Source organism: Columba livia, chromosome 1, assembly GCF_036013475.1.
Source record: "Columba livia isolate bColLiv1 breed racing homer chromosome 1, bColLiv1.pat.W.v2, whole genome shotgun sequence".
In the NCBI taxonomy this organism is placed as follows: Eukaryota; Metazoa; Chordata; class Aves; order Columbiformes; family Columbidae; genus Columba; species Columba livia.
In genome coordinates this window covers 22,209,926-22,232,938 of record NC_088602.1, presented here as the reverse complement: position 1 = coordinate 22,232,938, position 23,013 = coordinate 22,209,926, and the positions used below count along the sequence as shown (strand labels likewise).

The following is a 23,013-nucleotide window of genomic DNA, read 5'->3' as shown; positions in this document are numbered from 1 at the left end:
TTGTATACATAATAGGGTACTTTGAAAGGGCAGGACCTTAACCACCACTTGTTTATTCTGGCCATGAAGTTCTTGATTAAATGAGTCATGTCTTTAATAAAAATCAGGGTGAAGAGTGTCTCTAATGATTTGCATGCATCTGTTAAACCTGTTGTACGCATACTTTATTTTTCACTGTAAGTTTGTATTTTCACTTTCTGTAAATTCAGTAACAATTTTTCAGGCCTTTGACAGAACTGTGTAAACCAAAGGGCTTTTTTAATCAACTGAATAGGAAGTTGTTGTGGGTTTTTTTTGGTTTGGTTTGGTTTTGTTTTTTCCAGTATGGGAGGTGGAAATTAGAGTGTTCTTTAGAAAAGAAAATTAGCTATGGGTCCTATCTTCAGTTGCTTCAGGCTGTTTTGCAGGTGTAATAGAAGCCTTTTAGCAAGTGGTAAGCCACAAGGCTTTGCTTCTCCTCTCTAAGGCAGTTTGTGGGTGCCATGATTCCTGTACATAATACTAAAGAGAAATCTTCTTAATGTAATAATATATAGGCATTGGGCATGCAGAAATCACAATGATGGTAATATTATGGATAGATTAAGTAAATGTGGACTTACACAAAGTGGCCTTAGAAAGGAGGAGTTTCCATTATTAGAGAGTTCTCTTGATAACGTGCAGTTTAAAGAAAGAGAAAATATTTTTCATGCTACAACCTTCTTAAATACTGACAAAGTCAGAGCTGCCAAGTACTTTAAATACCGTTGACTTTTATGTTGAAATTTTCTGGCTACTCACTGGTGTATTTTTCTTTTTCTCTCCCTCAGTGTGAACGAACGTGATCATTTGTTAAAAAGGCTCGGCAGGAAAACTCCTCCGAGCCTTTTCCGTGCTCATTCTGTCCAGCAAAGTGTATCGCGTAAGTAGCAGATCATGTATGCATGTGTGTTTCACAGCAGTCAGTCCCAGATGAGGGAAGTGAAGGGTGATTATTTTTTAATTAAATTGTAGGTAGAGATAATCTAGTGCAGAGGCTGAACTGCCAAGCAAGACACATACATTTGGAAGTGGAATTAGTGTATTTGGCCCTAGGCAAGTGGAGCTCAAATATGGGTAATTCCCTAGGATCCAATCCACAGGCCCAAATGACAAAATCCCAATACACAGGTTCTCTAAATATAAAATCCTGGTAGTCTTTAGCATACTGTAAAATCAAGAACTCTGCAGGATAAAATAAATGTTGTGATAGTGCCTAGCTTAAATAGAAATGGTTTCTTTACGAAAAGTCGTATTAGCTGTGGTTAGCTGAGAATACAGCCGTGTTTCAGGGATGCCACTTAGGGATTCTGTGTGTTTCTGATGAAGAAAGCCATGGTGTACAGAGCTTCCTCTCCTCTCCCTCTTTGTCCTCTGCTGGGAGAAGAGAAGCAGGGTCACACCTTGCTAGTGCTGCCATTTGCAATAAATTGCATTTCTTGTTGGTGTGGAGGTCATCCAATTATTCATTTTCCTAGAGGAATATGTGACAGGCCTTGATCTGCTGGACCTGGCAGTTTTTTGTCAGTGTTAGAAAAACTTCCACGGCATTAAAAATAATCGAGCAGCTCTGTAGGCCAGATACACACTGAAAGAACACACTGTCTCAAGGGGCCAGAGTCCAGTCAACCTCTTCTAGTGCTAAAATGCAATCTCTCTGGTGATTAAACTGGTGGTCAAAATATGCTTATCTTACTGAAGAAGATAGCCCTGTGGCATGCAGTACTGCTACACACAGCGCAAGGGGCAGGCACGCAAGATTTGGGGTTTGTATTGCTGTTGCAGTGAGAATTGACACCCCTGCTTATTTAAGAATTCCAGGAAAGTCAGATCTCGTTGCTGGATGTGTCACCTTGTGTAGCAGAACTGTTGTGGTTTAGATCATTGAGGTAGGGCTGGGATTTGAGAACCCAAATGCCTGAGGTATTTCTATTTTTCACAGGGAATTTGACTGTAAGTGGTGGGACAGTGACAGATCTGATAGTCTTTGTCCCTTATAGAGCCATTGCGAGGCTGTCACTGTCCAGGGATGTAGAGTCTTTAGAGATCGGTCCTGTTGCTCCTGGGAAGAGAGGCCGGTGCACAGAGCAGCCCTGTGAACTGTGCGGTCCTGCCAGCATTTAATCCTTTGTGTCAAGGAGCCAGGGGTGCTGACGGCAGCACGGCTTTGGGCATGCAAACACACTCTTTGAGGAGACTCCAAAGGCGATGATTGGCAGAAGAAATCCATAAACTGCATAAATAAATTGCTGTCAAAGTAGTCTGCTGTAGAGACCACAGTGCAGAAAGGAGATACACCGGTAGTGACTGGTCAGACTTGATACACACTTTTTGTCTGCTACAACACATCAGCAGGTGGTTAGTAGGTGAATAGCTATTGGGAAAGAAAAATGAGATAGCAAAATGATCCCTAGGTTGGATAACCAGCTTCCCTACAAATGCAAATGATTACATGATAAATGACTCAGGCCAGGCAAGTCAGGTTACAATCAGCCGTCTGTTTTTCACGTGAATGTAAATTTTGCTTGTGAAGCTGTTAGTACTGAAAGATACTTTTAATGGCATATCCATGACTCTTTAAAACTTCTGTCATCTCTTGTCAAATGTTATTTTCAAATGTCCTGTAGCTGCTATATGTACAAGGCCATGTGAAATCCAAGGAACATATGTGCTGTTTTCGCAACCCTAAATTGTACAACTGTTTACTAAATGCTAGAAATCTTCAAAGCAAATAGTTGATGAATAGGGCAGTAGCCTTGACATGCTGGGCCAATATTTTAAATCACACTACAAGCGCTCTGTTTGAAGTCTTGAACTGTTCATATGTTTCCACCAGGATCCAAGTTCCCAGCCTGAAAAAGCCACTTCTTCCAAAAATTGCTTGTGTGACTCCAACTCAGATTCTGACACTTGCTTATAAAGCACAAAAATGGTTTGTTTAGTTAGAGCTGACAAAGGCTCAAGCAAATTAACTGCCTTGGTCCCAACAAGGAAAGAAAATGGGATTAAATTTCTTAGCACAGAATGTAAAGATGCAATACTGGTTTTAGAGTCACTTTAATTTTGACAACAATTGTTTTCAAGTTTTTGGAGAGGAAGTAAAATTTTGTTTCTAATCATATTGAAAGGAGAAAAATCTCAGGAGGAGTTTCAGAACTACTATCAGTGCTCTGTGATGAGAGCAAAAAGGTGACTACATCTGCAGAGCCCTGTATCAAAAGGCAGCATCTCTCTGTTTCCCTGGCACTCTGTTGGTGAGCCAACCCCTCTCCAAAAGCGTGAGCACAACACAAGGCCTGCAGGCAGGATGGTGGCTGGGGTGCTCCCATACAGCACCAGGCTTTGGCAGATCCAGCCCCCAAAGTTTGGGGCAGAGCCACACAATTAATCTCTTAAATGCCTTCTCCTGGTAAAGAACCTGGCTGAGTTGGGCTGCCTTGGAGAATAGCCCTGTCCATCTGGAAAGGTATGCCCTGAGAGTGTGTAAGACCTTCATGGCTGTTTCTCTTGCTCTGGCTTTGGTTTTGTATTCCTACACCACACAGAGCTGTCAGAAGCATGAACGAAATCTTATCTACTAACAGTACTGCCAAAGATCATGTGGTTCCTTCCTACTGGTGTAACTTCATTATGAAAACTTAAAAAAAAAGGTTTGTTGGATGACACTGTCATGAGACTTTAGTGGAAGGTTTTTGTGTGGTTCTCAAGCCAACGTGCTAACATAAAACTGTCTCAGTGGAATCTTGTAGGGAGCAGTTACTGCAGGCTTGGTGCAGCTCCTGGTGAAGGTGCCTGGTGAAACTGGAGATTGACTGTTGCCATTTGCTTTCTAAAGCCTCTTGAGAGTGAGCAAGAAATGCCACCAGGCTCCTCTCAGACAAGTCTTTAGTGTGCTGTGGGGCTCACACTCCAGGGAAGAAGCTTGAATGATTCCCAGAAGCTCTCCCTCTCAGAGGGTTTGCTGGCAATGAAGTTTACTCCAGGTGAGCTTTCTCCAAGTCTCCATCCAAGTTCAGGTCTTTTTTTTTTGCTGTGACTTTGTGAAAATAGCATCTCCTTTAGACAGTCTCTGTAGGTACAAAAGATGGTCTTGACCTCCCCTTTCTTACCACATGACTGACATCTGTCACGTGTGCCCCAGACCCTTACCAGCAGGACAGGAAGGGTGATGCTCGCCACTTGCTCAGGTACCCTCAGACCAGTCCATCTTTAAGGGAAGTTCCATATATCCCTGTAGCTCCATTTCCCACCTGTAATTCTGAATACCCCCTGCCAACGTTTAGTTGCCATTTGTCTCAACGTGCTCTTAAAAACAGCTGAATCTCGCTCTTGCTAAGCACTATTCCGGCAGAACTCCCCCTGAAATGCAGAGAGCCGTGCCTGAATGAGGATTACTGCACTTGGCCCAGATTTCCTATGCTAGGAAAGAAAATCCCTCTTCCTTTGACAGAATATGGAGATTGCGTAGAGTAAATCCGAATGCAGAGCATGTGGTTTGCACCTTATTAATCAATGGAGAAAAAGCACCTGTCATCCGAGGTTCATGTCACAGTATGGGGGCTGGCGAATAATAAATAATAATAATGTGTTCATGCTGAGGGCTTTAATCCCACCATTTATTCTCCACTAGCAGACACCTTCTTCCTCTCACTTTTCTGCTGCTGTATTTTGACTTGAAAAACAACAGGGTAGACACTTGAGATGCTTTTTAAACTCCATTTTGTCTTATCTTGCATGTGTTTGAAGTATCATATACATTCTGTATTTTTTCCAAGCTACATCTTTGACTGTCAAGTGGAATTGCAATCTTTTAAAATCAACTTAAGAAAAAGAAATAGGAATAATTAGTTCAGAATTGATGCTGTGGCATCTGGCCCTGTTTTCTACATGCAAATACTGGTAGGTTAGTATCTGGGATGAGAGATGGGACCGTTTGTCAGCAATTCCTCTTGGGTCCTTTCAAAAACACAGGCATAGTTGATCAGCAGAGAAATGAATTATTTCTCTAAGCATTAGTCAAAATGTTCAGGATTTAAAGCAGCTCTTGCTTTCCCAGGGTAAGTGGAAGCTGGTTGCCAGAGAAGTCAAAGCTGAGTTAGCATTTACTGTTTAATTAGTAAATGTGAACTGCAATATCCTAGCAAATCTCCTTAAAAACTATGCAGAACCAGACATTTGGCCTGAGAGAGAATTTGGCTGGCCAAGTGATACCATAACATTGATTTTTATTATGTCAGAGAGATTTTTGGTACCTAAGAAGCAGTGTTTCTTGAAGGAGATTTTTAATTTTTTTTTTTTTTTTCTAAAAAGCCATTCCCATCCCCAAACCCTAAAACTTAATTTTAATTCATTTCAATCTAGGCGTTTTTCTCCAAAGGCAAACAACGTTATGGTAAAATGTGTTTTATACTTTGGACTATACTAAACCCTAAGAGCACCATGTGTATGAACCAGTGCAGTGCTGCAGGAGACAAGGTTTCTTTCCAGTGAGAGCTGCCTTCTGGCTGGTTGGGCTAAACAAACCCCAGACAGACAGTTCAGGTGTATCAGAGAAGAATGCGTGGAGGAGGAGGCCTCTAAAGTAAATCCCTGAAGTGACTAAAACTCTGTGCAGTCCTTCCATGAGCAGATTTTTTGGAATAAAAAGAGCACCTTGGGCCATTCTGGTGCTGGTCTTGGAAGCTGTTTGATGTGTGAGGGCTGTTGGGTGTGCACAGGGTTATGATCTGTGTTCAAGACACATGTGTGGAGACGGTTTCTCTAATCCAGCACTGCACAGACCAGAATGGCCATTGCAGTGAACAGAAGAAGAGTGTGTTAAATTAGAAACCTAATGGGAAACTAGATTCCAATCTACTAATAGAATATCAAAGCTTTAAAAAAACCCAACAGGATGCTTTTAAAATTCAGTAGGTTGCCTGATAATATCTAGTGAGAGTGAAACTTTAGATTTGATGAGAATGTGAATCTCCTCTTAACCAATGAGCCCCACTGACATATATTCAAAAGTGTTCCTTCCCTCAATTAATAGAAGGTTTCTGAGTACAAAGGTCCTTCCTCTGTGACAGCCGTGAGTGGGTTGTGACCAGAAAGCCCCAAAGAAGCATGCTCCTTCCTTGGGCTGCTGCAGGACAGGCAGACAATGAGGGCCTTGTTCCCAGGGCAGGCTCATAGGTGTGGTTTTAAAACCAGCGTTAGGGGAAAAGTTCAGACTTCCGAAAAGTTCCCTGGTAACTGGCAGATGGAAACTTTCATTGTTTTTGGATGAGGTCTGAAAATAGTGGAAATGTAGAGCTGCCTGGGGAGCGTGGATGGGACTCGAGCGTTCGCAGCGTTCTGACTCCGCAGATCACAGTCAGCTGCCTGAACAGCTTGATGCTTGATTTTAATTGTAATGTGAATTTTAAAAAATGTAATATGAACTCATCTTCCTACATAGAGATCAACAGGAAGAGTTTTGAATAAACTGCCAAATGTTGAGCTTCATCTAAGTAGAGAGGTGTGCAAGTATGGGAGTCACAGCCTTTCCCATGATGTACATGCAAACCCCTCATTGCTGATGTTCCAGAATGGATCAAGAACATGAGGATGTAAGGATACCACTGGTATTCTTAACCATTGATTGTCTTTGCCTGTCTTGTTAAGGTGTTTTCTGCTGCTTTAAGAGTAATGAGCATTTTGCATTAGGTTTGCAGAGTGCTTGGGTCACCTGGCTCTTTATAGGCCTGTGCTAGCACTGGAAATAAGCAGGTCATGAGAAGATAGCTGGAGGTTGCCAGGCCCCACATACTCCTGCAGTCAGTGTGGGATTTGCAGTAGTTATGGCAGATGAAGAATCTATTGCACTGAATTATCTCACTGGATAAGTAAATATAGCACAGACAACTTGATGCAGACCAGGTTATGGGGTGTGGACTTCAGTCTTCTAGGGCTTTAGCTTATGGTCTTTGACCAAATTCACTTTCCATTGAGAATTTAGCCAAAAAAGTAAACTGTGTGCTGGCCCTTACCATGGAACAAACCCACTGGAGGTATTTGTTTAACTATGAATTCATCCTTTTATAAATGAAGGCTTGTTGTGTAAATCATATTTCCTTTGCAGTTATCCAGCATACACATACTTTTTCCAAAAGAGAATTTGCATTTTTTGAATACATTCTGTGAACCTCCAGCTAGAGGGGGAAAACCCAACCTGTATCTCTGTAGCTCTTCATGTATTGACATGGAATTGCTCAGGGAAAATAAAATGGGATCCTGGGATGATCAGTCACGTAATCAAATCAAAGTTCTTCCAGGTCTGCAGTCCCTCCAAGAGGGAGACATGAGTGGAGTTAGTTCTGGATGATATATTTCTGTTTGAATCCCTTCCATTTACTGGCAAAGGTTTCCTACTGTGCTTGTGGCTCCGGTCAGCCAACCTGCTGACAGTGCACTCTCCTGCGAAGAGAGTGTGTGTTCTGCTTTAAGAGCTCAAACCTACAGCAAAGTCCCTGTGGCTTCAGAGGTGACATTTACCTGCATTCTGTGGGGGAGGAGATAATCCTCCCCATTAACTGAACAGTAGTCATCCTTCATGTTGTAGGACTCTCCTTCCAGCATCTTACATCTGTACAGGACTTGCTGATCACCCTCTCTGTGTGCAAGCATCAGCCAGAGAAAAGATCCACGAGTCCTTAGAGCATCTGTGGTCAGCTCATCTGGTCGCAACTTAGTTGTAAAGGTGAAGCTTCAACAAGCCTTACTTGGGGGATACAGCTCATTTTTGGCTGCCTGGGCTTCTCCTGCCTACCAGTGTCAGTCATCTGCTTCAAAGCAGGCTGCAGCACCCAGCTGCTTGGGGGCCTCACACCCCTCCTGCCTTGTGAGAGTGCTCAGTCCCATGTGCCATTCTGCCACAGGGTCCCTCCATATGCCATACTCCAACCTTATCTCACCTTGGTAACTGCTCTAGAGCAAACCTTGAGCCTGTTAAGGGAGAACTCAAATGTTTGCTAGGTCTCTGGGTAGTACTTGGGACATCTGTCCTTATTTGATTCTGTGCCTTTCAGCCTGGGGTAGATCTGGGTCAGAATTTGCAAACTCCTGCTTCAAGAGCTGTTTGGGGGAGGTGGAGAGTTGTCCATGGAGAGTTAGGCATGATACTGTGCTCAGGTTCTCCTAGGCAGGGTTCACACCTCCTGACTCTTCGGCAGCTTTCCTCCTGCAGAGCATTGTCTGGTTCTTTGTAGCCTGTGACTTTCCCGTTTCTCCATTTTTCTAACTATGCCCTTCTTTTCCTTTCTGGTTACCCATTTTCACCCCAAAATCACCTTTCTTTGGTGTTGTAGAGTCTACTGTTCTTTGCTCTAGTTTTCTCTTCAGTTTTCTGTAGGGTCATGTCTGCTTTACATATTGTTTGGTGTTTCTCCGTGTTGGTCCTTTAGCTGTTGTGAGTGCTTTGCCAGTAGCATGGTGTTTTGCAGATTGTTAGAAATGTCACTTGCCCTGCCCACAATACTTAAAAGAAACCAGAAACATGGTTATTTTCATCTGAGTAATTTCTAGGGAGAGCAGAGGATTGTGCTAGCTAACAGGATTAACTCATGCAAAATAGAGACCTCCAGAAGATCTTCGTTTACTCTATTCGAGATATGGGTGACAGGCCAAGAGAATTAAGAGTTTCTCAGTGTGATTTGTCAGATGCCACTTGGAAACTTGTACCAAAAAATTCCTGAATGAAGTTAAGAGAAAGGTGTGACTCAGATCCAGTTGTGATCTAGACATTTCCATGTTCCTCTAGGAAAACTGCTGATATCAAGCAGACTATAGAGGAGTCTAGCCAAAATGCAGATTTCTACCTATCTGTTAAGTGTTTAAAGAAGCTCTGCACTATGGGAGTAAACGTGGCTTCCAAATCCATCTGTATTTTCTCAGTCAGGTTAACTCGGAGGGGAATGTTGACCGGGTACACTAACCTGGCCTGGGGAAGGGAGCAGTAGGACAGAGCTGGCAGCAGATGACCTCTCTGTGCCACACAGGCAATGTGGGGCACAGCTGTAAATGTCACAGGCCCAGCACAGAAATGAAGATGGTTGCAGTCTAATTCTTGTAACTTCAGTGATGCCTAAAACTGTTCCTGAAAACAGGCTGTGCCCTTGAGCCGAACTCCAGTATTTATTTTTTTTCTTCCTTTGCTTTTTCAGATGGGTATGCGTTTTCCCAAGAAGAACATGGTGTTGTTTCCCAGTCTGAAGTTGTACGATCCTACGATACAACCAAAAGGAGAGCAGAAATAGAATAATTGGTTCTTTACTTGATGGGTGGTGGGAATAATGGGATTTGGATCAATGCATCCACTGTTGTTAACGCATTCTTGACTAGGGTTGGCAGCAGCAGCCAAAACACCAGAGAACTCATTTCTGTGGCCTTAGCCAACAAGTTTATGTATTCTCCCTGCAAACCTTGAGTACATATTGTGGGGGGGAATCATTGTTTGAATTCAGTCACAAAGCTCTGCCTAACGTTTTGTTTATGTTGTTATGAAGCATTTGACTGTGTTATGTGAGGTGTGAAATTAAAAACAATGTTCTACCACTATTTAAAACATCAGCATAGGGTTGTTCTGGGAGAAAAGTAGAAAATTTATGTTCCATGAGAAATCAGCCTTCGCTTAATTGGAACGGGGTGCTGAGATTTCCTGTTTTGTTACACACAGACCAAGCGCACACGGCTGCATGCAGACCTTGCTCCCTCTAATATTTGCTGTTTACTAATTTGGCTGAAATTTCTAACAGACTATTTGGCATAAAATTTTTGATTGCAACACAGTCTGTAGCTAAAAATGCTTATTTGCTGCCTTATGACAGAATAACACAAGATAGCAATGAATTATTTAGAATATTTCTTGCCCTCTTACAGGATTTATTAGGGCTGTATCTTAGCTTTCTAGAACCCAGTGAATAGCTTGCTCTCAAAGCCAGGATGTGGAAGTCGGAGAGCTTGGCAGGGCAGCTGGCTTGAGTGCGTGGCACCGTGCACAAAGAGGAACTCGAGTAGCTGGCATCTGGTAACTCAGCACGTTGTATTTGGACGTGCACTTCAAGTGTAGCCTGGGATTTCCCTCCATGATCCCATTCCTACTTTAATAGTAGAAGAAAACAATGAGAGCTTCTTAAAAGGTATGAGCTTGTCAGGTGCTGAGAAAGAAGATGTGCATCTGCACAGGAGGCTGATACTGTAACACTAAAGGAGGATTTCCCTGGCCAGATAGGACAAGCTTGCAAAGGAGAGTTAGGAAGGGTTTAAACCCGTGCATGCACACACATGTATGCACGCAGAGCTGGTTGTGGTGAAGAGGAGACCTGCTGTTTGTTCAGCCAGACCAGCGCCTCTTCTAGTTCTGATCCATCAACAGGCTTCCCAGCACACTGGGAGCCGTGAGCCCTGGAAGGAACGTTGGCTCCACGGCCTCGCTGTGCCAGCGGGACAGGCGTCCTGCTGCATAGATTGGAATTTTGAAAAAACAGCAAAAACTAGGGCATAAGTTAAAGCTGAAAGAGCTCTTAGAAAGCTTATGCTGTCCTCCAGACAAGTTCTATTAATTTTAGTCGCCAAGCCGTGCTTCTGAATAGCATAAAGTAAATACTGCTGTTTTAGGCAGGTTTTGTGGTTAATGCATATACTACATCTGTACATTTAAGAAGCTGGCAGTGTTTTTGCCCTATTGACCGTCATCCAGAACTTTTTATTGATTTAAATATATCCGAAAGCAATTTGAATATTTATGTTTAGTGAGGAAAAGGAAAATGCCAGCCTGGCTCAGTGGCTTAATCTTCCTCAAGGGTTGTGAGTAAATGCCGGCACTCAAGTGTCTCAGTTCAGTTCCCAGTGCCACCTCGGAGGCCCGGAGTCACCTTCCACATTAAAAAGCAGCTTCTGCTCCTGCAGCACCAGGCGGGATCTGCTCTTGAATTAGGCTGATGGCACAGAGGGAAAAGTCATCACCTTCTTTCTGCAGTGCTAATGAGACGATTATGCAATAAGGGATACGTGCAAATACTTTTTCCATAGGCGTGAATGTCAGGGGGCCAAGTGTGGGTGTATATATTTTCTGGGAGGTGAGTTTTGTTTAAAGGCACAAATACTAGTTGAGAGGATAAATAAAGGGAGGCTAAACCTGATGCCAGGAGCTTTTAAATCTTAATGCTGATCTAACCTGTTAAACACTTTCCTTTAGTTGGAAACAAAATCTATTTAGGAAATATGTGGTGTAAGCCTGTCCTCAAAACTGCTAATTGTTTCTTCCTTTTGTAGCAACACAAGGAAAATTAACTTCCCACTGAGGCGAAGCGAGATCAGCTTAGTCTTTGTACTTTAAGCCCCACACTAAACATTGGTATGTAAACAATTTGGAGGCTTTTCATGAGGATACCAAAAAAAAAAAAACTTTTAAAAGCCTCTGAATAATGAAGAAGGGCAAGTAAATGTATTGAGCAGAGAGTGGAAAGGATCCTAGAGTTTCTTCTGTTCTTAAGTTAGTGCAACAAAGTTTTATAGAACATAATGAGAGATGCTGGGGAGGAGCAGCTGCCATCTAATGTGATTTATTTTATTAGTGCAGACTATGGGCTGTATAATTTTGACCTCTCTGTAAATTGAGGTCAGTGTGCGTCACAAACACAAACCCTCCCTAGAGCGAATAGTGGTTTAGGCTGAGGTGCGTGTGTTGGATGTCAGCTCAATGGGAATTACACATGGGGTTTGTCACGGGGCGATACAGTATGTGGCGCTGGGGCGAGCAGGTCAGGCTTTATCGTCACTGTAAGGCCTTAATCTCTGGCTGAGTTAATCCTGTAGAGCCCACCCAGGTCAAGACCTGGCATTCTTCTTGGTCTTTGGAGTCATTACAAGAATTAATATATTGTAATATGCTGTAGCCTGGCTGTTGGAGTTGCCTGTCTTGGTGAACAATGATGAGGCGTATTCCAGTGGTGTGTTAGCAAAAGGAGAAGGGCAGCTGCTCTACATCAACAGAACTCCTTGTTCATTAATGCAAATGCATGTAGCAGTAACAGCAGCCTTTGAAAGTGTTATCAACTAGACAGGGTATCAGAGCAGAAGGAATAGGAGATTTCTGCTTGACTGTCCAGATTTAACTACCTAGGGTTGATCAGAAAAGGGTTTCTTGGGCAGCTCTCTGCACTGACCAAAGTGATGGGGGGCAGGGGGGGCATTGAATATTCAGGAGGGAGTGGTGATTTTCCTGAATTAAACCGGGATGCTCCTTTTTGTAACACCATAACTGTTGCCTGCATAGGAGTTGCCGCTCCTTTAATGATTGCCTAGTAGCAAATTAAAGCTGGTGAGCGGGAGCCTGAGCTGAGCACTGCTGAGAAGTCTTTTGACATTTTCTTTTCCCTGACAGGACTTCAGGTCTTGCTGTAGGGAGCTAGCATGGGAAGTCAGTAATAACTTGTCAAGGAGAAATGGCAAATAACCAATAAAAGTATTTGAGTCAAACTAAGCTGCTAATGTATCTAAAAATGTGTGTGGAGTTAACATGAACTGTATGGGCTGTAAATTAAGATAACAGTCAAGCCTCGCTAATCTGCACTTCACTAGGCCACACGCCTCTCAGTGCATGCCAAAAATGCATAGTCTCTTCTCCTGCCTCAGCCAGCAGCTACCAGCAGATGCTGCAGGGAAGTCTTCTGTTACCAAGATTACATTATTTTTACAGCATGTACTGAAGTGTGTTTGCTGGGAGACAGTCAATGCTCATAAATAAAGAAAATTCAGGTGGATCAGAATAAGTGAAATGCAAGGACTGCCGCATGGTCAGTGGCCACACTGGGTGCAACTTGGCCCTCTGTGGACAACCCCAAGAGCTTGCGAGGTGCATATTCCCTACACTGTCCCTTTCCTCTAGACTTCTTTTGCCCTTTGGGGCTAACTCAACAAATCTACTGTTTTGCGTTGCCTCCAGTCACCAGTGAAGACTAGTAATGCCCTATTTACATTTTCCAGTTTTATAAATAATGACTTAATTTCATTTTTAAATGCTCTGAGGACTGTACTTTTGCTGTTATGCCTCACAGCTCAAGTTTGAAGTAGAGCAGCCCTGGAGTGGGTGTTCACTCCTGAGAAGCACTTTGGATTTGTCAGAATTCTTCCGAGTTTTAAGGCACTGAGGATATTTTACCTTAGCTTTGGATCATCCCGCAGTATGAATGCCTTAAACACCAGTCAGATTGCAGGGGGAGCTCTTTGTGTCTTGTTGAGTCTAACAATAAATGGTGATGATATGAAATATCTGATGGTTTGGAGGAGAATTTGGCCATGTCTGTGCTATACCTGATGCATCTGTGTAACAGTTTGATTCTGGAATGTGGCACTGACCATACATGTTCTTCAGTCTCCAGACAGCTGGGCTCTTTCTGTCGTATAATGAAGGGCCTTATCTATTCCAGAGCCTGTGCTGCAGCTCCAAGCTGCCTTGAGGATGCTGAGCACTGAGCAGATACAGACCCTCAGTGCCCCGTACCTGCAGGGTCCCCTGGGCACAACCCTGGGGCTCTTCCGCAAGCGGCTGCTAGAGGCACAGCCAAAGTGCCTTTGAATTCAAATCCAGGTTTTGTCCCTAGCCATAACTCATAATTGTCACTGTGGACAGTGCAAGGAAGTATCCAAGAGATGAAGACTCAGCCAGTTACGAATCTGACAACTGGACTTGTACATGGCCTGTTCCGATCCCACCTGTCAGGCCCTGCGTGAGCAACTGTGTCACTTGGTGAGTGAACAGGCGATGATGCTTCTCTTTAGTGTGTTGCTTATTTGCAGCCGTGTCACTGTTCCTCAGAAGCCCTGCATAGGAGCTGTGTCCCAGCCCCCTCTGAAGGGCAGCTCTCCGGCCAGGCTGAGAGGGGCAGCCCCAAGGAGCTCCTTGTTCCGTAATGTGATGGCACAGTTGTCTTTGTACCACAGGCAGTGGCCAGTGGGACTCTCCCAGCAGCAGCAGGGGTAAAACAAGCTGCTCTAGGAGCACAGCACCTGCTTCTTTGGAAATGACCTGTTAGTGCTGATGAGGTCAGGCCTTTGACATGACCTGAGCTTTCAGATGGATGGTTTCTAGAGCTTATTCTTCCTGGTGCTGAGCCTTCATGGGTTGACTGCAAACAATTCCTGTTAGAATAGATTGAAACGTGCTTTTACCCATTTTCTATACCATACATGAAAGGCTCAGTGCTTTGTTTGGTGAAACCAGACGTGTTGATTATTTTCTTACAGCTTTCTCCTCCTGTGTGGCATTGGAGCAAGTCTCCTTGGTTTGATTACACAGTTAACAGAGCTCTGTTGCCGTTTTATTTTCACTAGTCTTATGATATTGCTTACACTGACTTCTCAGAACTGAGTAGCTCCAGGAGAGAGGGAATGCAGATCCTCTTACCTGAAAGCTTCGTTGTCCTCCAGCACACACGAGAGCCTCCACAGCCCTTCAGCGCTTCTGACCAGAGCTGTGTGTCTGGAGAAGACTACAAGACAGGTCAGTACAATAGATGACAACAGAAGAAATCCACATGGGTGCAGAGAATAACTCCCTACCTTTTTGTACCTAGCAGCAAGATTAGTGGAGGCTTCGAGCCGTGTTTGCAAATGAAAAGCATAAAGTGCCCTGTGCTGCATCGCTACACAAGCGAATCCCACAGGTGATGGCTTCTCGGTGACCTGCGGCCTGGCCAGGTTTATCTGGTCGGGAATGTGCTCTCAGATGGGCTGTCTAGAGCAGTGAAGGGACTGGGAAACCAAATAGCTTGGCTGAGCTCACTGCTGCTGTTAGAGGCAGGAGGGGAGGGATTCCTCAGTCTTCCCTGAAGAGCTGTGATAAAGCTGCCCTGGCTTCTTTCTGCAGCTCTGGGAAGGGAGGTGGAGAGCTGAGTTGTGAGCTTGCAAAGCTCTGTTATCTCCTGAAGCTGAGCTTTCTCTGGCACCAGGCTAAGTCTGGGCTTGGAGAAAGGGAACGTGTCCCTCGGCTCTAGCAGGTTGTTTTCTGGGTATGACAGATGGCTAAATTGTTTACTGGCTGCTGTGTGCCTCACAGATCCACAGGAACTGAGCACTGGAATTATTTCAGCCCTGATAGGAAATGGTTTTCACAGAGAGTTAATGGGACTTCTCCTTGGGTGTTGCTCCTGGGCAGGTTCCTGTACCCCAGGCCAATGGAAGGGGCTTGTTATTCTGGGGATCTGGGTTTAATTGCGATGGAGTGTGAAGCTGAGGGGTTGTTTTGTTTGGATTCATGGCTTCTTCATTTGTGGTGTGGACAGAAAGTAAAATAGCTGAGTGCTGGTGTTTCTCCAAAGCCTCCCTTTATACATGAGGAAGGTGAGACATTCTCCTGAAGTCTGCCACGAGGGGATCGTTCCCCCTCAGAATCTCTATAGCTACTAAAGAGAAATAGAAATGGGTAAATGACACATTCTGTGTGGTCAAACTCCAGCTCTGGGCAGTCACACAGAAGTCTAATGATGAAGAAAAGACTAATGTATTGCCAAACTGTCACTTTGCGTAGCTGGGAGGTCAGCACCCTTGTAATTATGGAGTGATGAAACCAAGGGAAAAAGCCAACATTAACAGAAAGACTTGATTGTTTTAAATTCTGACCACCTTACTGGGTGGCTTCTCTGCGAAGATGTTCCAGATGTTGTCTTGGCATAAATTAATCAATTTCAAAACATCTGCAGGGTTTCTTAGAAAACACGGAATTTAACAGACAGTGCATATGCTCTCCTTTACCCTTCTGGTTGATATTTTGATTGAGGAAGGGAATGCAGGCACTTGCTTTTCTTCCTGTCAAGGGCTTGTAGGCTGGAAAGTTGCTCAAAATTGTTAAAAAAAGGGCTCCAGATAATGTAAAGCAATGAGGCAGCCAAGTCCTCTGGGACTGTGTGTGCATGCGTGTGTTGGAAGAGTCGTCCGACTTGAAAACCTCCCCCCGTCCCTCCTCCTGCCCCCGAAGTGCAGGCCGTTGCGCCAAGAGGTCAAATATTCAGCGGCTTGAGTGACAGGATCTTTAACAGCATCTTTTTCATCAGTGAGCCAAGTCCTGTGCCCGCTTGTCTGTCATATCTGTACTCGAATTGCTTAAATATTGTTTCAGATGGGGAGTTTTTAATCTGGATATGCAGAGAGGAGCAGTGCTGTGGGGGGATGTTTAATTGGCTCCCAGCAGAGCAGCGGTGGTGTGTGGGTTTTTTCCTCTAGAAGTGTTACCATTTTCACGTCCTATTAATGTCCTCTGGTAGTTTAAATACAGCATCGCATTACAGTGGAGTTTGTTTCCCTCCCAGACTGAATACAAATGAAGGTCATTTACTTGTATTTTTAGAAGGTTCAGAAAACTTAGAAAATTTGTAGCTTTGAACAGCATTGTTGACTGTTGTATGTCTGCACAAAAATATTTCCAATAAACCTTTTGTTAAAGCGATCCACTGGACCAAGGCTTGTTTGTTTTAGACCACCGCAAGTTTTGCAGCGAGAGTTCAATGTTAAATGCATTTGAGATTTAGCCCACAAAGCTGGTGAGTGGATTCTTTTTATTTTTTCATGACCTTTTGGGTGTGTTTTAGGGGCCTGTTTTTGTTAGTGCCAAGGACAAGGCCTGGGCTCCTTTAGCGTGTCTTGAATCAGGCCCCGAACACAAGACTAGTATGACAAAATAAGAATGGTATGGGTGAGCTTACAGCAGGTACCTGATATTTGAATAGTGTTTCCAGTGGGTAAAAACATCTTTTTATATAAACTAGATGGCAGATATTCTCCTATAAATGATACATTTGATTTCACCAAGGCTTCACCAAAATAAATCTTGGAAATCTTTTGCCCTAGGTAAGTCACATAGACACAGCAGGGGAGAATTAAGCCCTAAAATCTCCTTTGCTTCCTTCTTGCAGCTGTATTTGCAAGAGGCATTTTTAGCCCAGGGCCTACAGCCTCCCGTGTTTGCAGAGGGAGAGGGTCTGATGGTGCATCAAGATGTGATGCAAGAGCATGAGACATGCCTTTCTCCAAACCATCCTGAGCGCAGGGGCAGGGTCTGTTCTGCTTCTGCCTCATCAGCATCACGTCCACTGTCCACTGATGGTGCTCGGGTGATGCTGCCGAGCTCACGTTGCCTTGCCTGGAGAAGAACCTCTCGAGCTCGCTCGCCTCAAGCAAGACTGAAGCACGAAGCACTGCACAAAGGCTCTCGTGTCGCCAGTGGCTCTGCATCCACACGCTCCGGGGGACAGGTGCTGTGATCCTCTCTGCTGCAGTATGTTCTTTCTGTTTAACTAATAATGTTTCCTAGTCGCTGTGAACCACCTTGTCCCTTGTGCGGGGCCTGCTGGGGGCTGGTGCACCAGGGAGCTGCAGCAGCCAGGCTGGGGGACGTCAGGGCACAGCCAGCTGGGGCAACAGCACCGTCCTTCCTCAGCAAAGCACCAAGTCAGGGCTGATACTCAAGCCGCAGCTGAAGTTAAATCTGCAGAAAAGATTTGCTTTACTTGATTTTTGGTGACAGCCGGGAACGTGCATTATAAGATCAGTATAGAAAGTAAAAGTGTATGAGCTTTAACAAAGAGATCTTTTTGTCCAAATATTATTAGATAGTGAAATTAAACAGATTTTATCAAGAACAAAATGCATATTTATATGTAGTCTGGCTAAAACTTTCTCTGCTTAGGGTGCTATAACTTGATGAATGTTTTTTTTTGCCTTATAGGTCGCCAACAGAACCACTTTTAAGAGCATAGAGAGACTTTTTAAAAACAACAAATTACTTCTGGATTTTTTTTAAATTAGGAAACAAAAAGGACTCGTAAGCCAAATTTCCCCTCTTCCCTTAACGAGTCATTGCTTGAGCACATTTCAGAACACTTTCATCCCAGCAGCCAGACCCAGTACCTGCTCTTACTTTGCAGAGGAATAAAAAGCCAGCGATGAACTCCTGGTGTATCCGTGTTGTGCTGTGGTGAACACAGTCTCCTTCCCAGGGCCTCCGTAGCAGCGTCCAGCCCGCAGACGTGTACAGCAGAACTTCGCTGTGCGGAACGGCTTCTCGCACATCTGGGCAATCCATTACACAGAAGTAAAATTGATGGTAAACTTGAGAAAGCTTTATTCTGCTGGTGGTGGGAGAACTTGATGCTGAGCTGAGTGCTCCCCGCACTGTCGTCTCGTACAGCGCACTAAAAGTGAAATGATTCTCAGAATGGTTAAATATAATGGATTGCTGCTTAAACCCCTTATTAGATATATTAGTTGACTAATCACCTCAGAGACTTTCCCTCTCACGGTTAAACAGGCAAGGCTGTCAGAGCGTCTAGTGCTCAGGTCCCAGAGCCAAATATTTGCCAGAGCAGCTGTTAAGTCCGTTGCCGTCAGTCTTTGGTGCCTCAGACCAGACCAAAAGAGAATGAAAGTCCCTAAACCCATAGATTAATGCTCAAGCCTAAAATGGGAGCATTAAAAAATAAGTGTAACTGAGAAAGGTCCAGTTGAGGAATGTTAAGCAAGAAGATTTCAGAAACACAATCCCTCTCTGTGAGTGCTCCTGGGCAGTACGCAGACACCTGGCACCGGCACAGCCCCGCGCCTTCTCCAGCTCCCCCAGCGCTTGGGGCACAGTGAGTCCTCAGAAACTTGGATGGAGACGCAGGTTTTCCCGTGGGGCCATGGAGAAAGGAGGCTTGGGAACGTCACTGAAACCCACTGCAACTTCTCAGCTGTTCATGCTGAGGAGGGGCCTCTTGGGCAGGCGTCACGTGAGCTGCGTCCAAGGTGGGGAAAAGTTTGTTGGTCTTGATGGATGCTGTGGAGCTGGTGGTTCTTGCTGGTAACGAGTACAGGCAGCAGGAGCACCTACTGGTCCCTCGGGAGAAAGAAGACTAGAAGAAAGGGACCATTGGGATGGGTTTATATAACACACACTAGATTTATAACAGTGCTGATCCATTTCCCCCCTTCCTTTCTCTGTGGTGCTGGTTGTGGAAGGAGCTGCCTCCTAGCACGCTAATACAGGATTTTGTCTGGATAAAAATGTAGTGTGGTCCTAGTGTCAGTTAACTTGGATGTGCCTGGTATCAGAACTGTGTACCTGTTTCACATGTGCTAATTAAATCCTTTATAACAAATGCATGTATATACCCATACATAGTGAAGGTGGCATTTTAGCTTTTAAAGTGAGAGCCTGATTCTCACTGCACATTAGGTCTACAGCAGTTGCTTTTGGTTTCCACCAGTGTAAACTGAGAATCACTTTTTTCCCCATAAGGAGACATTTACAGTCATGTGCGCACTGTCTGGTGTATGAAGTCAATGGGATTCTTTCTCCCAAAAGCAAATATTGAGGGCATTAGCAGCTGCATAAGCCAATATTTCCCATTTGGGTAATAAATCATAGCAGAGACTGCACAACACATTGGTGTCCTTGTCTCAGAGGAGATGTCCTGTCACGGGTCAGCCTTGCCCTGGTGCTGGTGGCCACAGCCCCATCAAGCGCTGGGAGGCTTGTGGCTCAGCTCTGCCCAGCAGCATCAAAGGCTCTGCCAGCCTGTGTGCTTTCGAAGTACTGTCCACACCAGATTGAAGTTGCTCGGTATCTTGGAAGGGAAATAGATAAGTCATTTTATTTTACAGAATCACAGAATCACAGAATCGACTGGGTTGGAAGAGACCTCAGAGATCATCGAGTCCAACCCTTGGTCCAACTCTAGTCCGTTTACTAGATCATGGCACTAAGTGCCATGTCCAATCTCAGTTTAAAAACCTCTAGGGACGGCGAGTCCACTACCTCCCTGGGCAGCCATTCCAATGCCTGATCACTCTCTCTTTAAAGAATTTCTTTCTAATATCCAGCCTAAATTTCCCCTGGTAGAGTTTAAGCCCATGCCCCCTTGTCCTATTGCTAACTGCCTGGGAGAAGAGACCAATCCCCACCTGGCTATAACTTCCCTTCAGGTAGTTATAGAGAGTGATGAGGTCACCTCTAAGCCTCCTCTTCTCCAGACTAAACAACCCCAGCTCCCTCAGCCTCTCCTCATAGGTCTTATGTTCAAGTCTCTTCACCAGTCGTGTTGCTCTTCTCTGGACCCGCTCCAGCACTTCAATGTCTTTCCTGAACTGAGGGGCCCAGAACTGAACACAATACTCCAGGTGTGGCCTCACCAATGCAGAGTACAGGGGAAGGATCACTTCCCTTGTCCTGCTGACCACGCTGTTTTTGATACAGGACAGGATACCGTTGGCCTTCTTGGCCACCTGGACACACTGTTGGCTCATGTTGAGCTTCCTGTCAATTAGCACCCCCAGGTCCCTTTCTGTCTGACTGCTCTCCAGCCACTCTGCGCCCAGCCTGTAGCGCTGCAGGGGGGTGTTGTGACCAAAGTGCAGCACCCGGCATTTGGCCTTATTGAACTTCATCCCATTGGAATCAGCCCATTTTTCCAGTCTATCCAAATCTATTACTGCTGTCTGACGTGATGTTCACTTGCCCTAGTTTGATAGTATTGATAAGATCCAAAGTGGTGCCATCTTTCTTTGTTTTAGGCTAACCTGCAAATACAAATCAGTTTGGGCGATGCCCTGAGCCACTTCAGCATTAAACACGAGTGAGGCTTGCTGGAAAGTGACTAATCCTTTGAATTAAACAACATTTTTCAGCTTGATGTATCATTGTTTTTGGTGGAGGTTTTCCGAAGGACTGATAACAGCAAATAAGGGATTTCTTACGTGAAAGAGAAGGATTGTCATGTTTAGGAGAAAATGTTACTTCTACTCTTTCTTGAATGCTTGAATTCTACTTTTGCTGTTAGAAGCCTACTAAGTGGGTGAAAAGAGCCTGTGATGGCAGACAAGATTCTCTTTTCAAAGTTTAAGGTCATTTGTCCTTCAGCTTTCCTGACATGCCGTCTACAGTGCAAACAAGGAAACTCTGTCTCCCCTCAGCAAACTGCAGGTACCCACCAGCCTCGCCCAGCGGAGAGGGTGACTCTTTGAGTTGTTACCTGCGCGGTTTCATCTCATCAGAAATAACCACCAAAACTGATGAATATTAAGGAAATGTAAATTAAGTTAACCTTCTTTTGCCAGAGCCAGCACCCAGAGCAATGCTGGAGCCACTTGCAATCTGAGAGCTTTGATTCGTGTCAAAGCTGGCTTTATTTACTACAAATGGGCAAGGGGTGAAAGGATGGCACAGGCTTAAGTGACTTGTTCAGTCCATTTGCAAGTGATTCTGTGCAGGAAAATGTTGCATGCCCCACTGAGGATGGAGAAATAATACAAAGGGACCTACAGAGAAGCAAGAAATATGAGCAGGAAGCAATAAAATGAGATTCAGCTTGGAAAAATGCAAGGGAATATATGTGGGGAATAATATTTAGTAACAACTTCAGTGGGAGGAAAAGAACGGAAAAGCAGGAAATCTGGAGGGGAAAGAAGAGCTCTGGCAATACTAAAAGTGAACAGCAAATTAGATATTTTGAAAGAAAGGTGCTGCAGTTACTGTGCTGAGCTGGGACCAAAACCCCAGCTCCCTCTCCTGTGGGCATTATGGGCTACATTAAAGAATGGCCTCTAATTGCACCATGCTCCGCTGTCCCCTAATAAACATGGCGATGGCTGGTAACAGCTGTGAGGCACACGAACCTCCTGCTGATGGGGAGGAACAGGCTCTGTCCTCTGCCTGGGCTTGGCTAATAGGAGAGACATTTCCAAGTGGTTCTCCATACGTCTGTTGTGAGGGGGTAAGGTGGCCGGTGATGGTTTTGTGCTGTTCCCGCGCATGGCTCAGTGGTTTGGGCACTGTGGGTCAGTGCTGGCCAAGCCTGGAGGGTTGGGTACAGCTGCCTTGGGGCACCAATGCGACCACTGTTCCCCGTTTGAGGACCCCAGCAGCACCTTGGGGTGTGCTATGGGTAAGCCAGTGCCAGCCCAGCCTGTGTGTGTTCTGCTGGCTTCCCCACATCATCGGGGCTTACCATGCACATGGTCTCTGGCACAGCACAGAACACGTCAGTGCCTGAAATACACGGCAGTGTATTCAGAACCAGGCACTGAAAAAGCGCACCGTGCACTTTAAGCTGCAAGTGAGAGAGAACATAAATTTAAGAGGTGTAAACAGCAGGAAAAAAGAGGAATTGTTTAGGGCAGTCTGGGAGGGAGGGACTGACTAATGGGATGAAATTGAGCAAGCAAGAAGGCATATGGGGTGTATGGCCTTGCAGGGCAGGTTTCCTGAGCTGTGTGCCATCCTGCACCGAGCTGCATGACCCACAGCAGAGAGCCCTATGGGGAGCACGCAGCCAGGGCTGCAGGAGCATTTCCAGCGACTCTTACAGCCATATAAGGCTAAAAATGTATTTATGGGCCATGTAGTAGGTTTAGAAGTGTGGCTGTGATGATTTTTTTATTTTATTTTATTTTATGTTTTTTAATCCTCAGGTTTCAGGCTCTTGCATTACAAAGACAAGGAACAGAGGCACGGTCACTGGTGGGAGCCGAGAGCCGGCGTGCTCGTCCTGGTCCCTGGTCTGAGACCGTCCCTGCGCTGCCATGGCCCAGCACACCAGCAGCGCTGCGCTGGGGTTTTCCAGTTATCCTGTTACGTGTGGGACTGTTCCTTTTGAGTTGCAACCAGCTGGATCCTGGGTCTCAACTAACACTGTAGCCTATTAAAAGTAAATAAAGGCATCTTTCCCAACCACTTTTGCTTTATCAGAGTTTATCAGCAACTGTTTCCATAGACTGTTTCCCCATGTCATCCTTAGCTATTGTGTCCAGCAGGAAAAAAACCCTAACTCTCTTGACCAAGGTAAAAAAAACCACAACAAACCACACTCCATAAAACTACAAGAAAAAGCTTTGAGACAAACACTTTGCAGCAGAAGAGGCCAAGTGCTCATCACTTCAGCACATCTGATCTAGGCTATGGCTGACCCCCCCCCCTTCATGTTTCTGCCCTGCTCCTTTACCCCC

General features: G+C 44.9%; 1 protein-coding gene across 8 annotated transcripts in view; it reads left to right on the top strand.

Annotated features, from left to right (window-relative positions):
- ATP8A2 (ATPase phospholipid transporting 8A2) overlaps positions 1-16,480 on the top strand; it is a 340,707-nt gene extending 324,227 nt beyond the window's left edge. For all 8 annotated transcript variants that reach the window (XM_065050318.1, XM_065050316.1, XM_065050290.1 and 5 more), the window contains 2 exons: positions 810-901; positions 9,201-16,480. In XM_065050318.1, coding sequence (XP_064906390.1) covers positions 810-901; positions 9,201-9,298 — 190 coding nt within the window. In that variant the 3' untranslated portion in view covers positions 9,299-16,480. The remainder of the gene's footprint in view (positions 1-809; positions 902-9,200) is intronic.
- Positions 16,481-23,013: the final 6,533 nt, after the last annotated feature.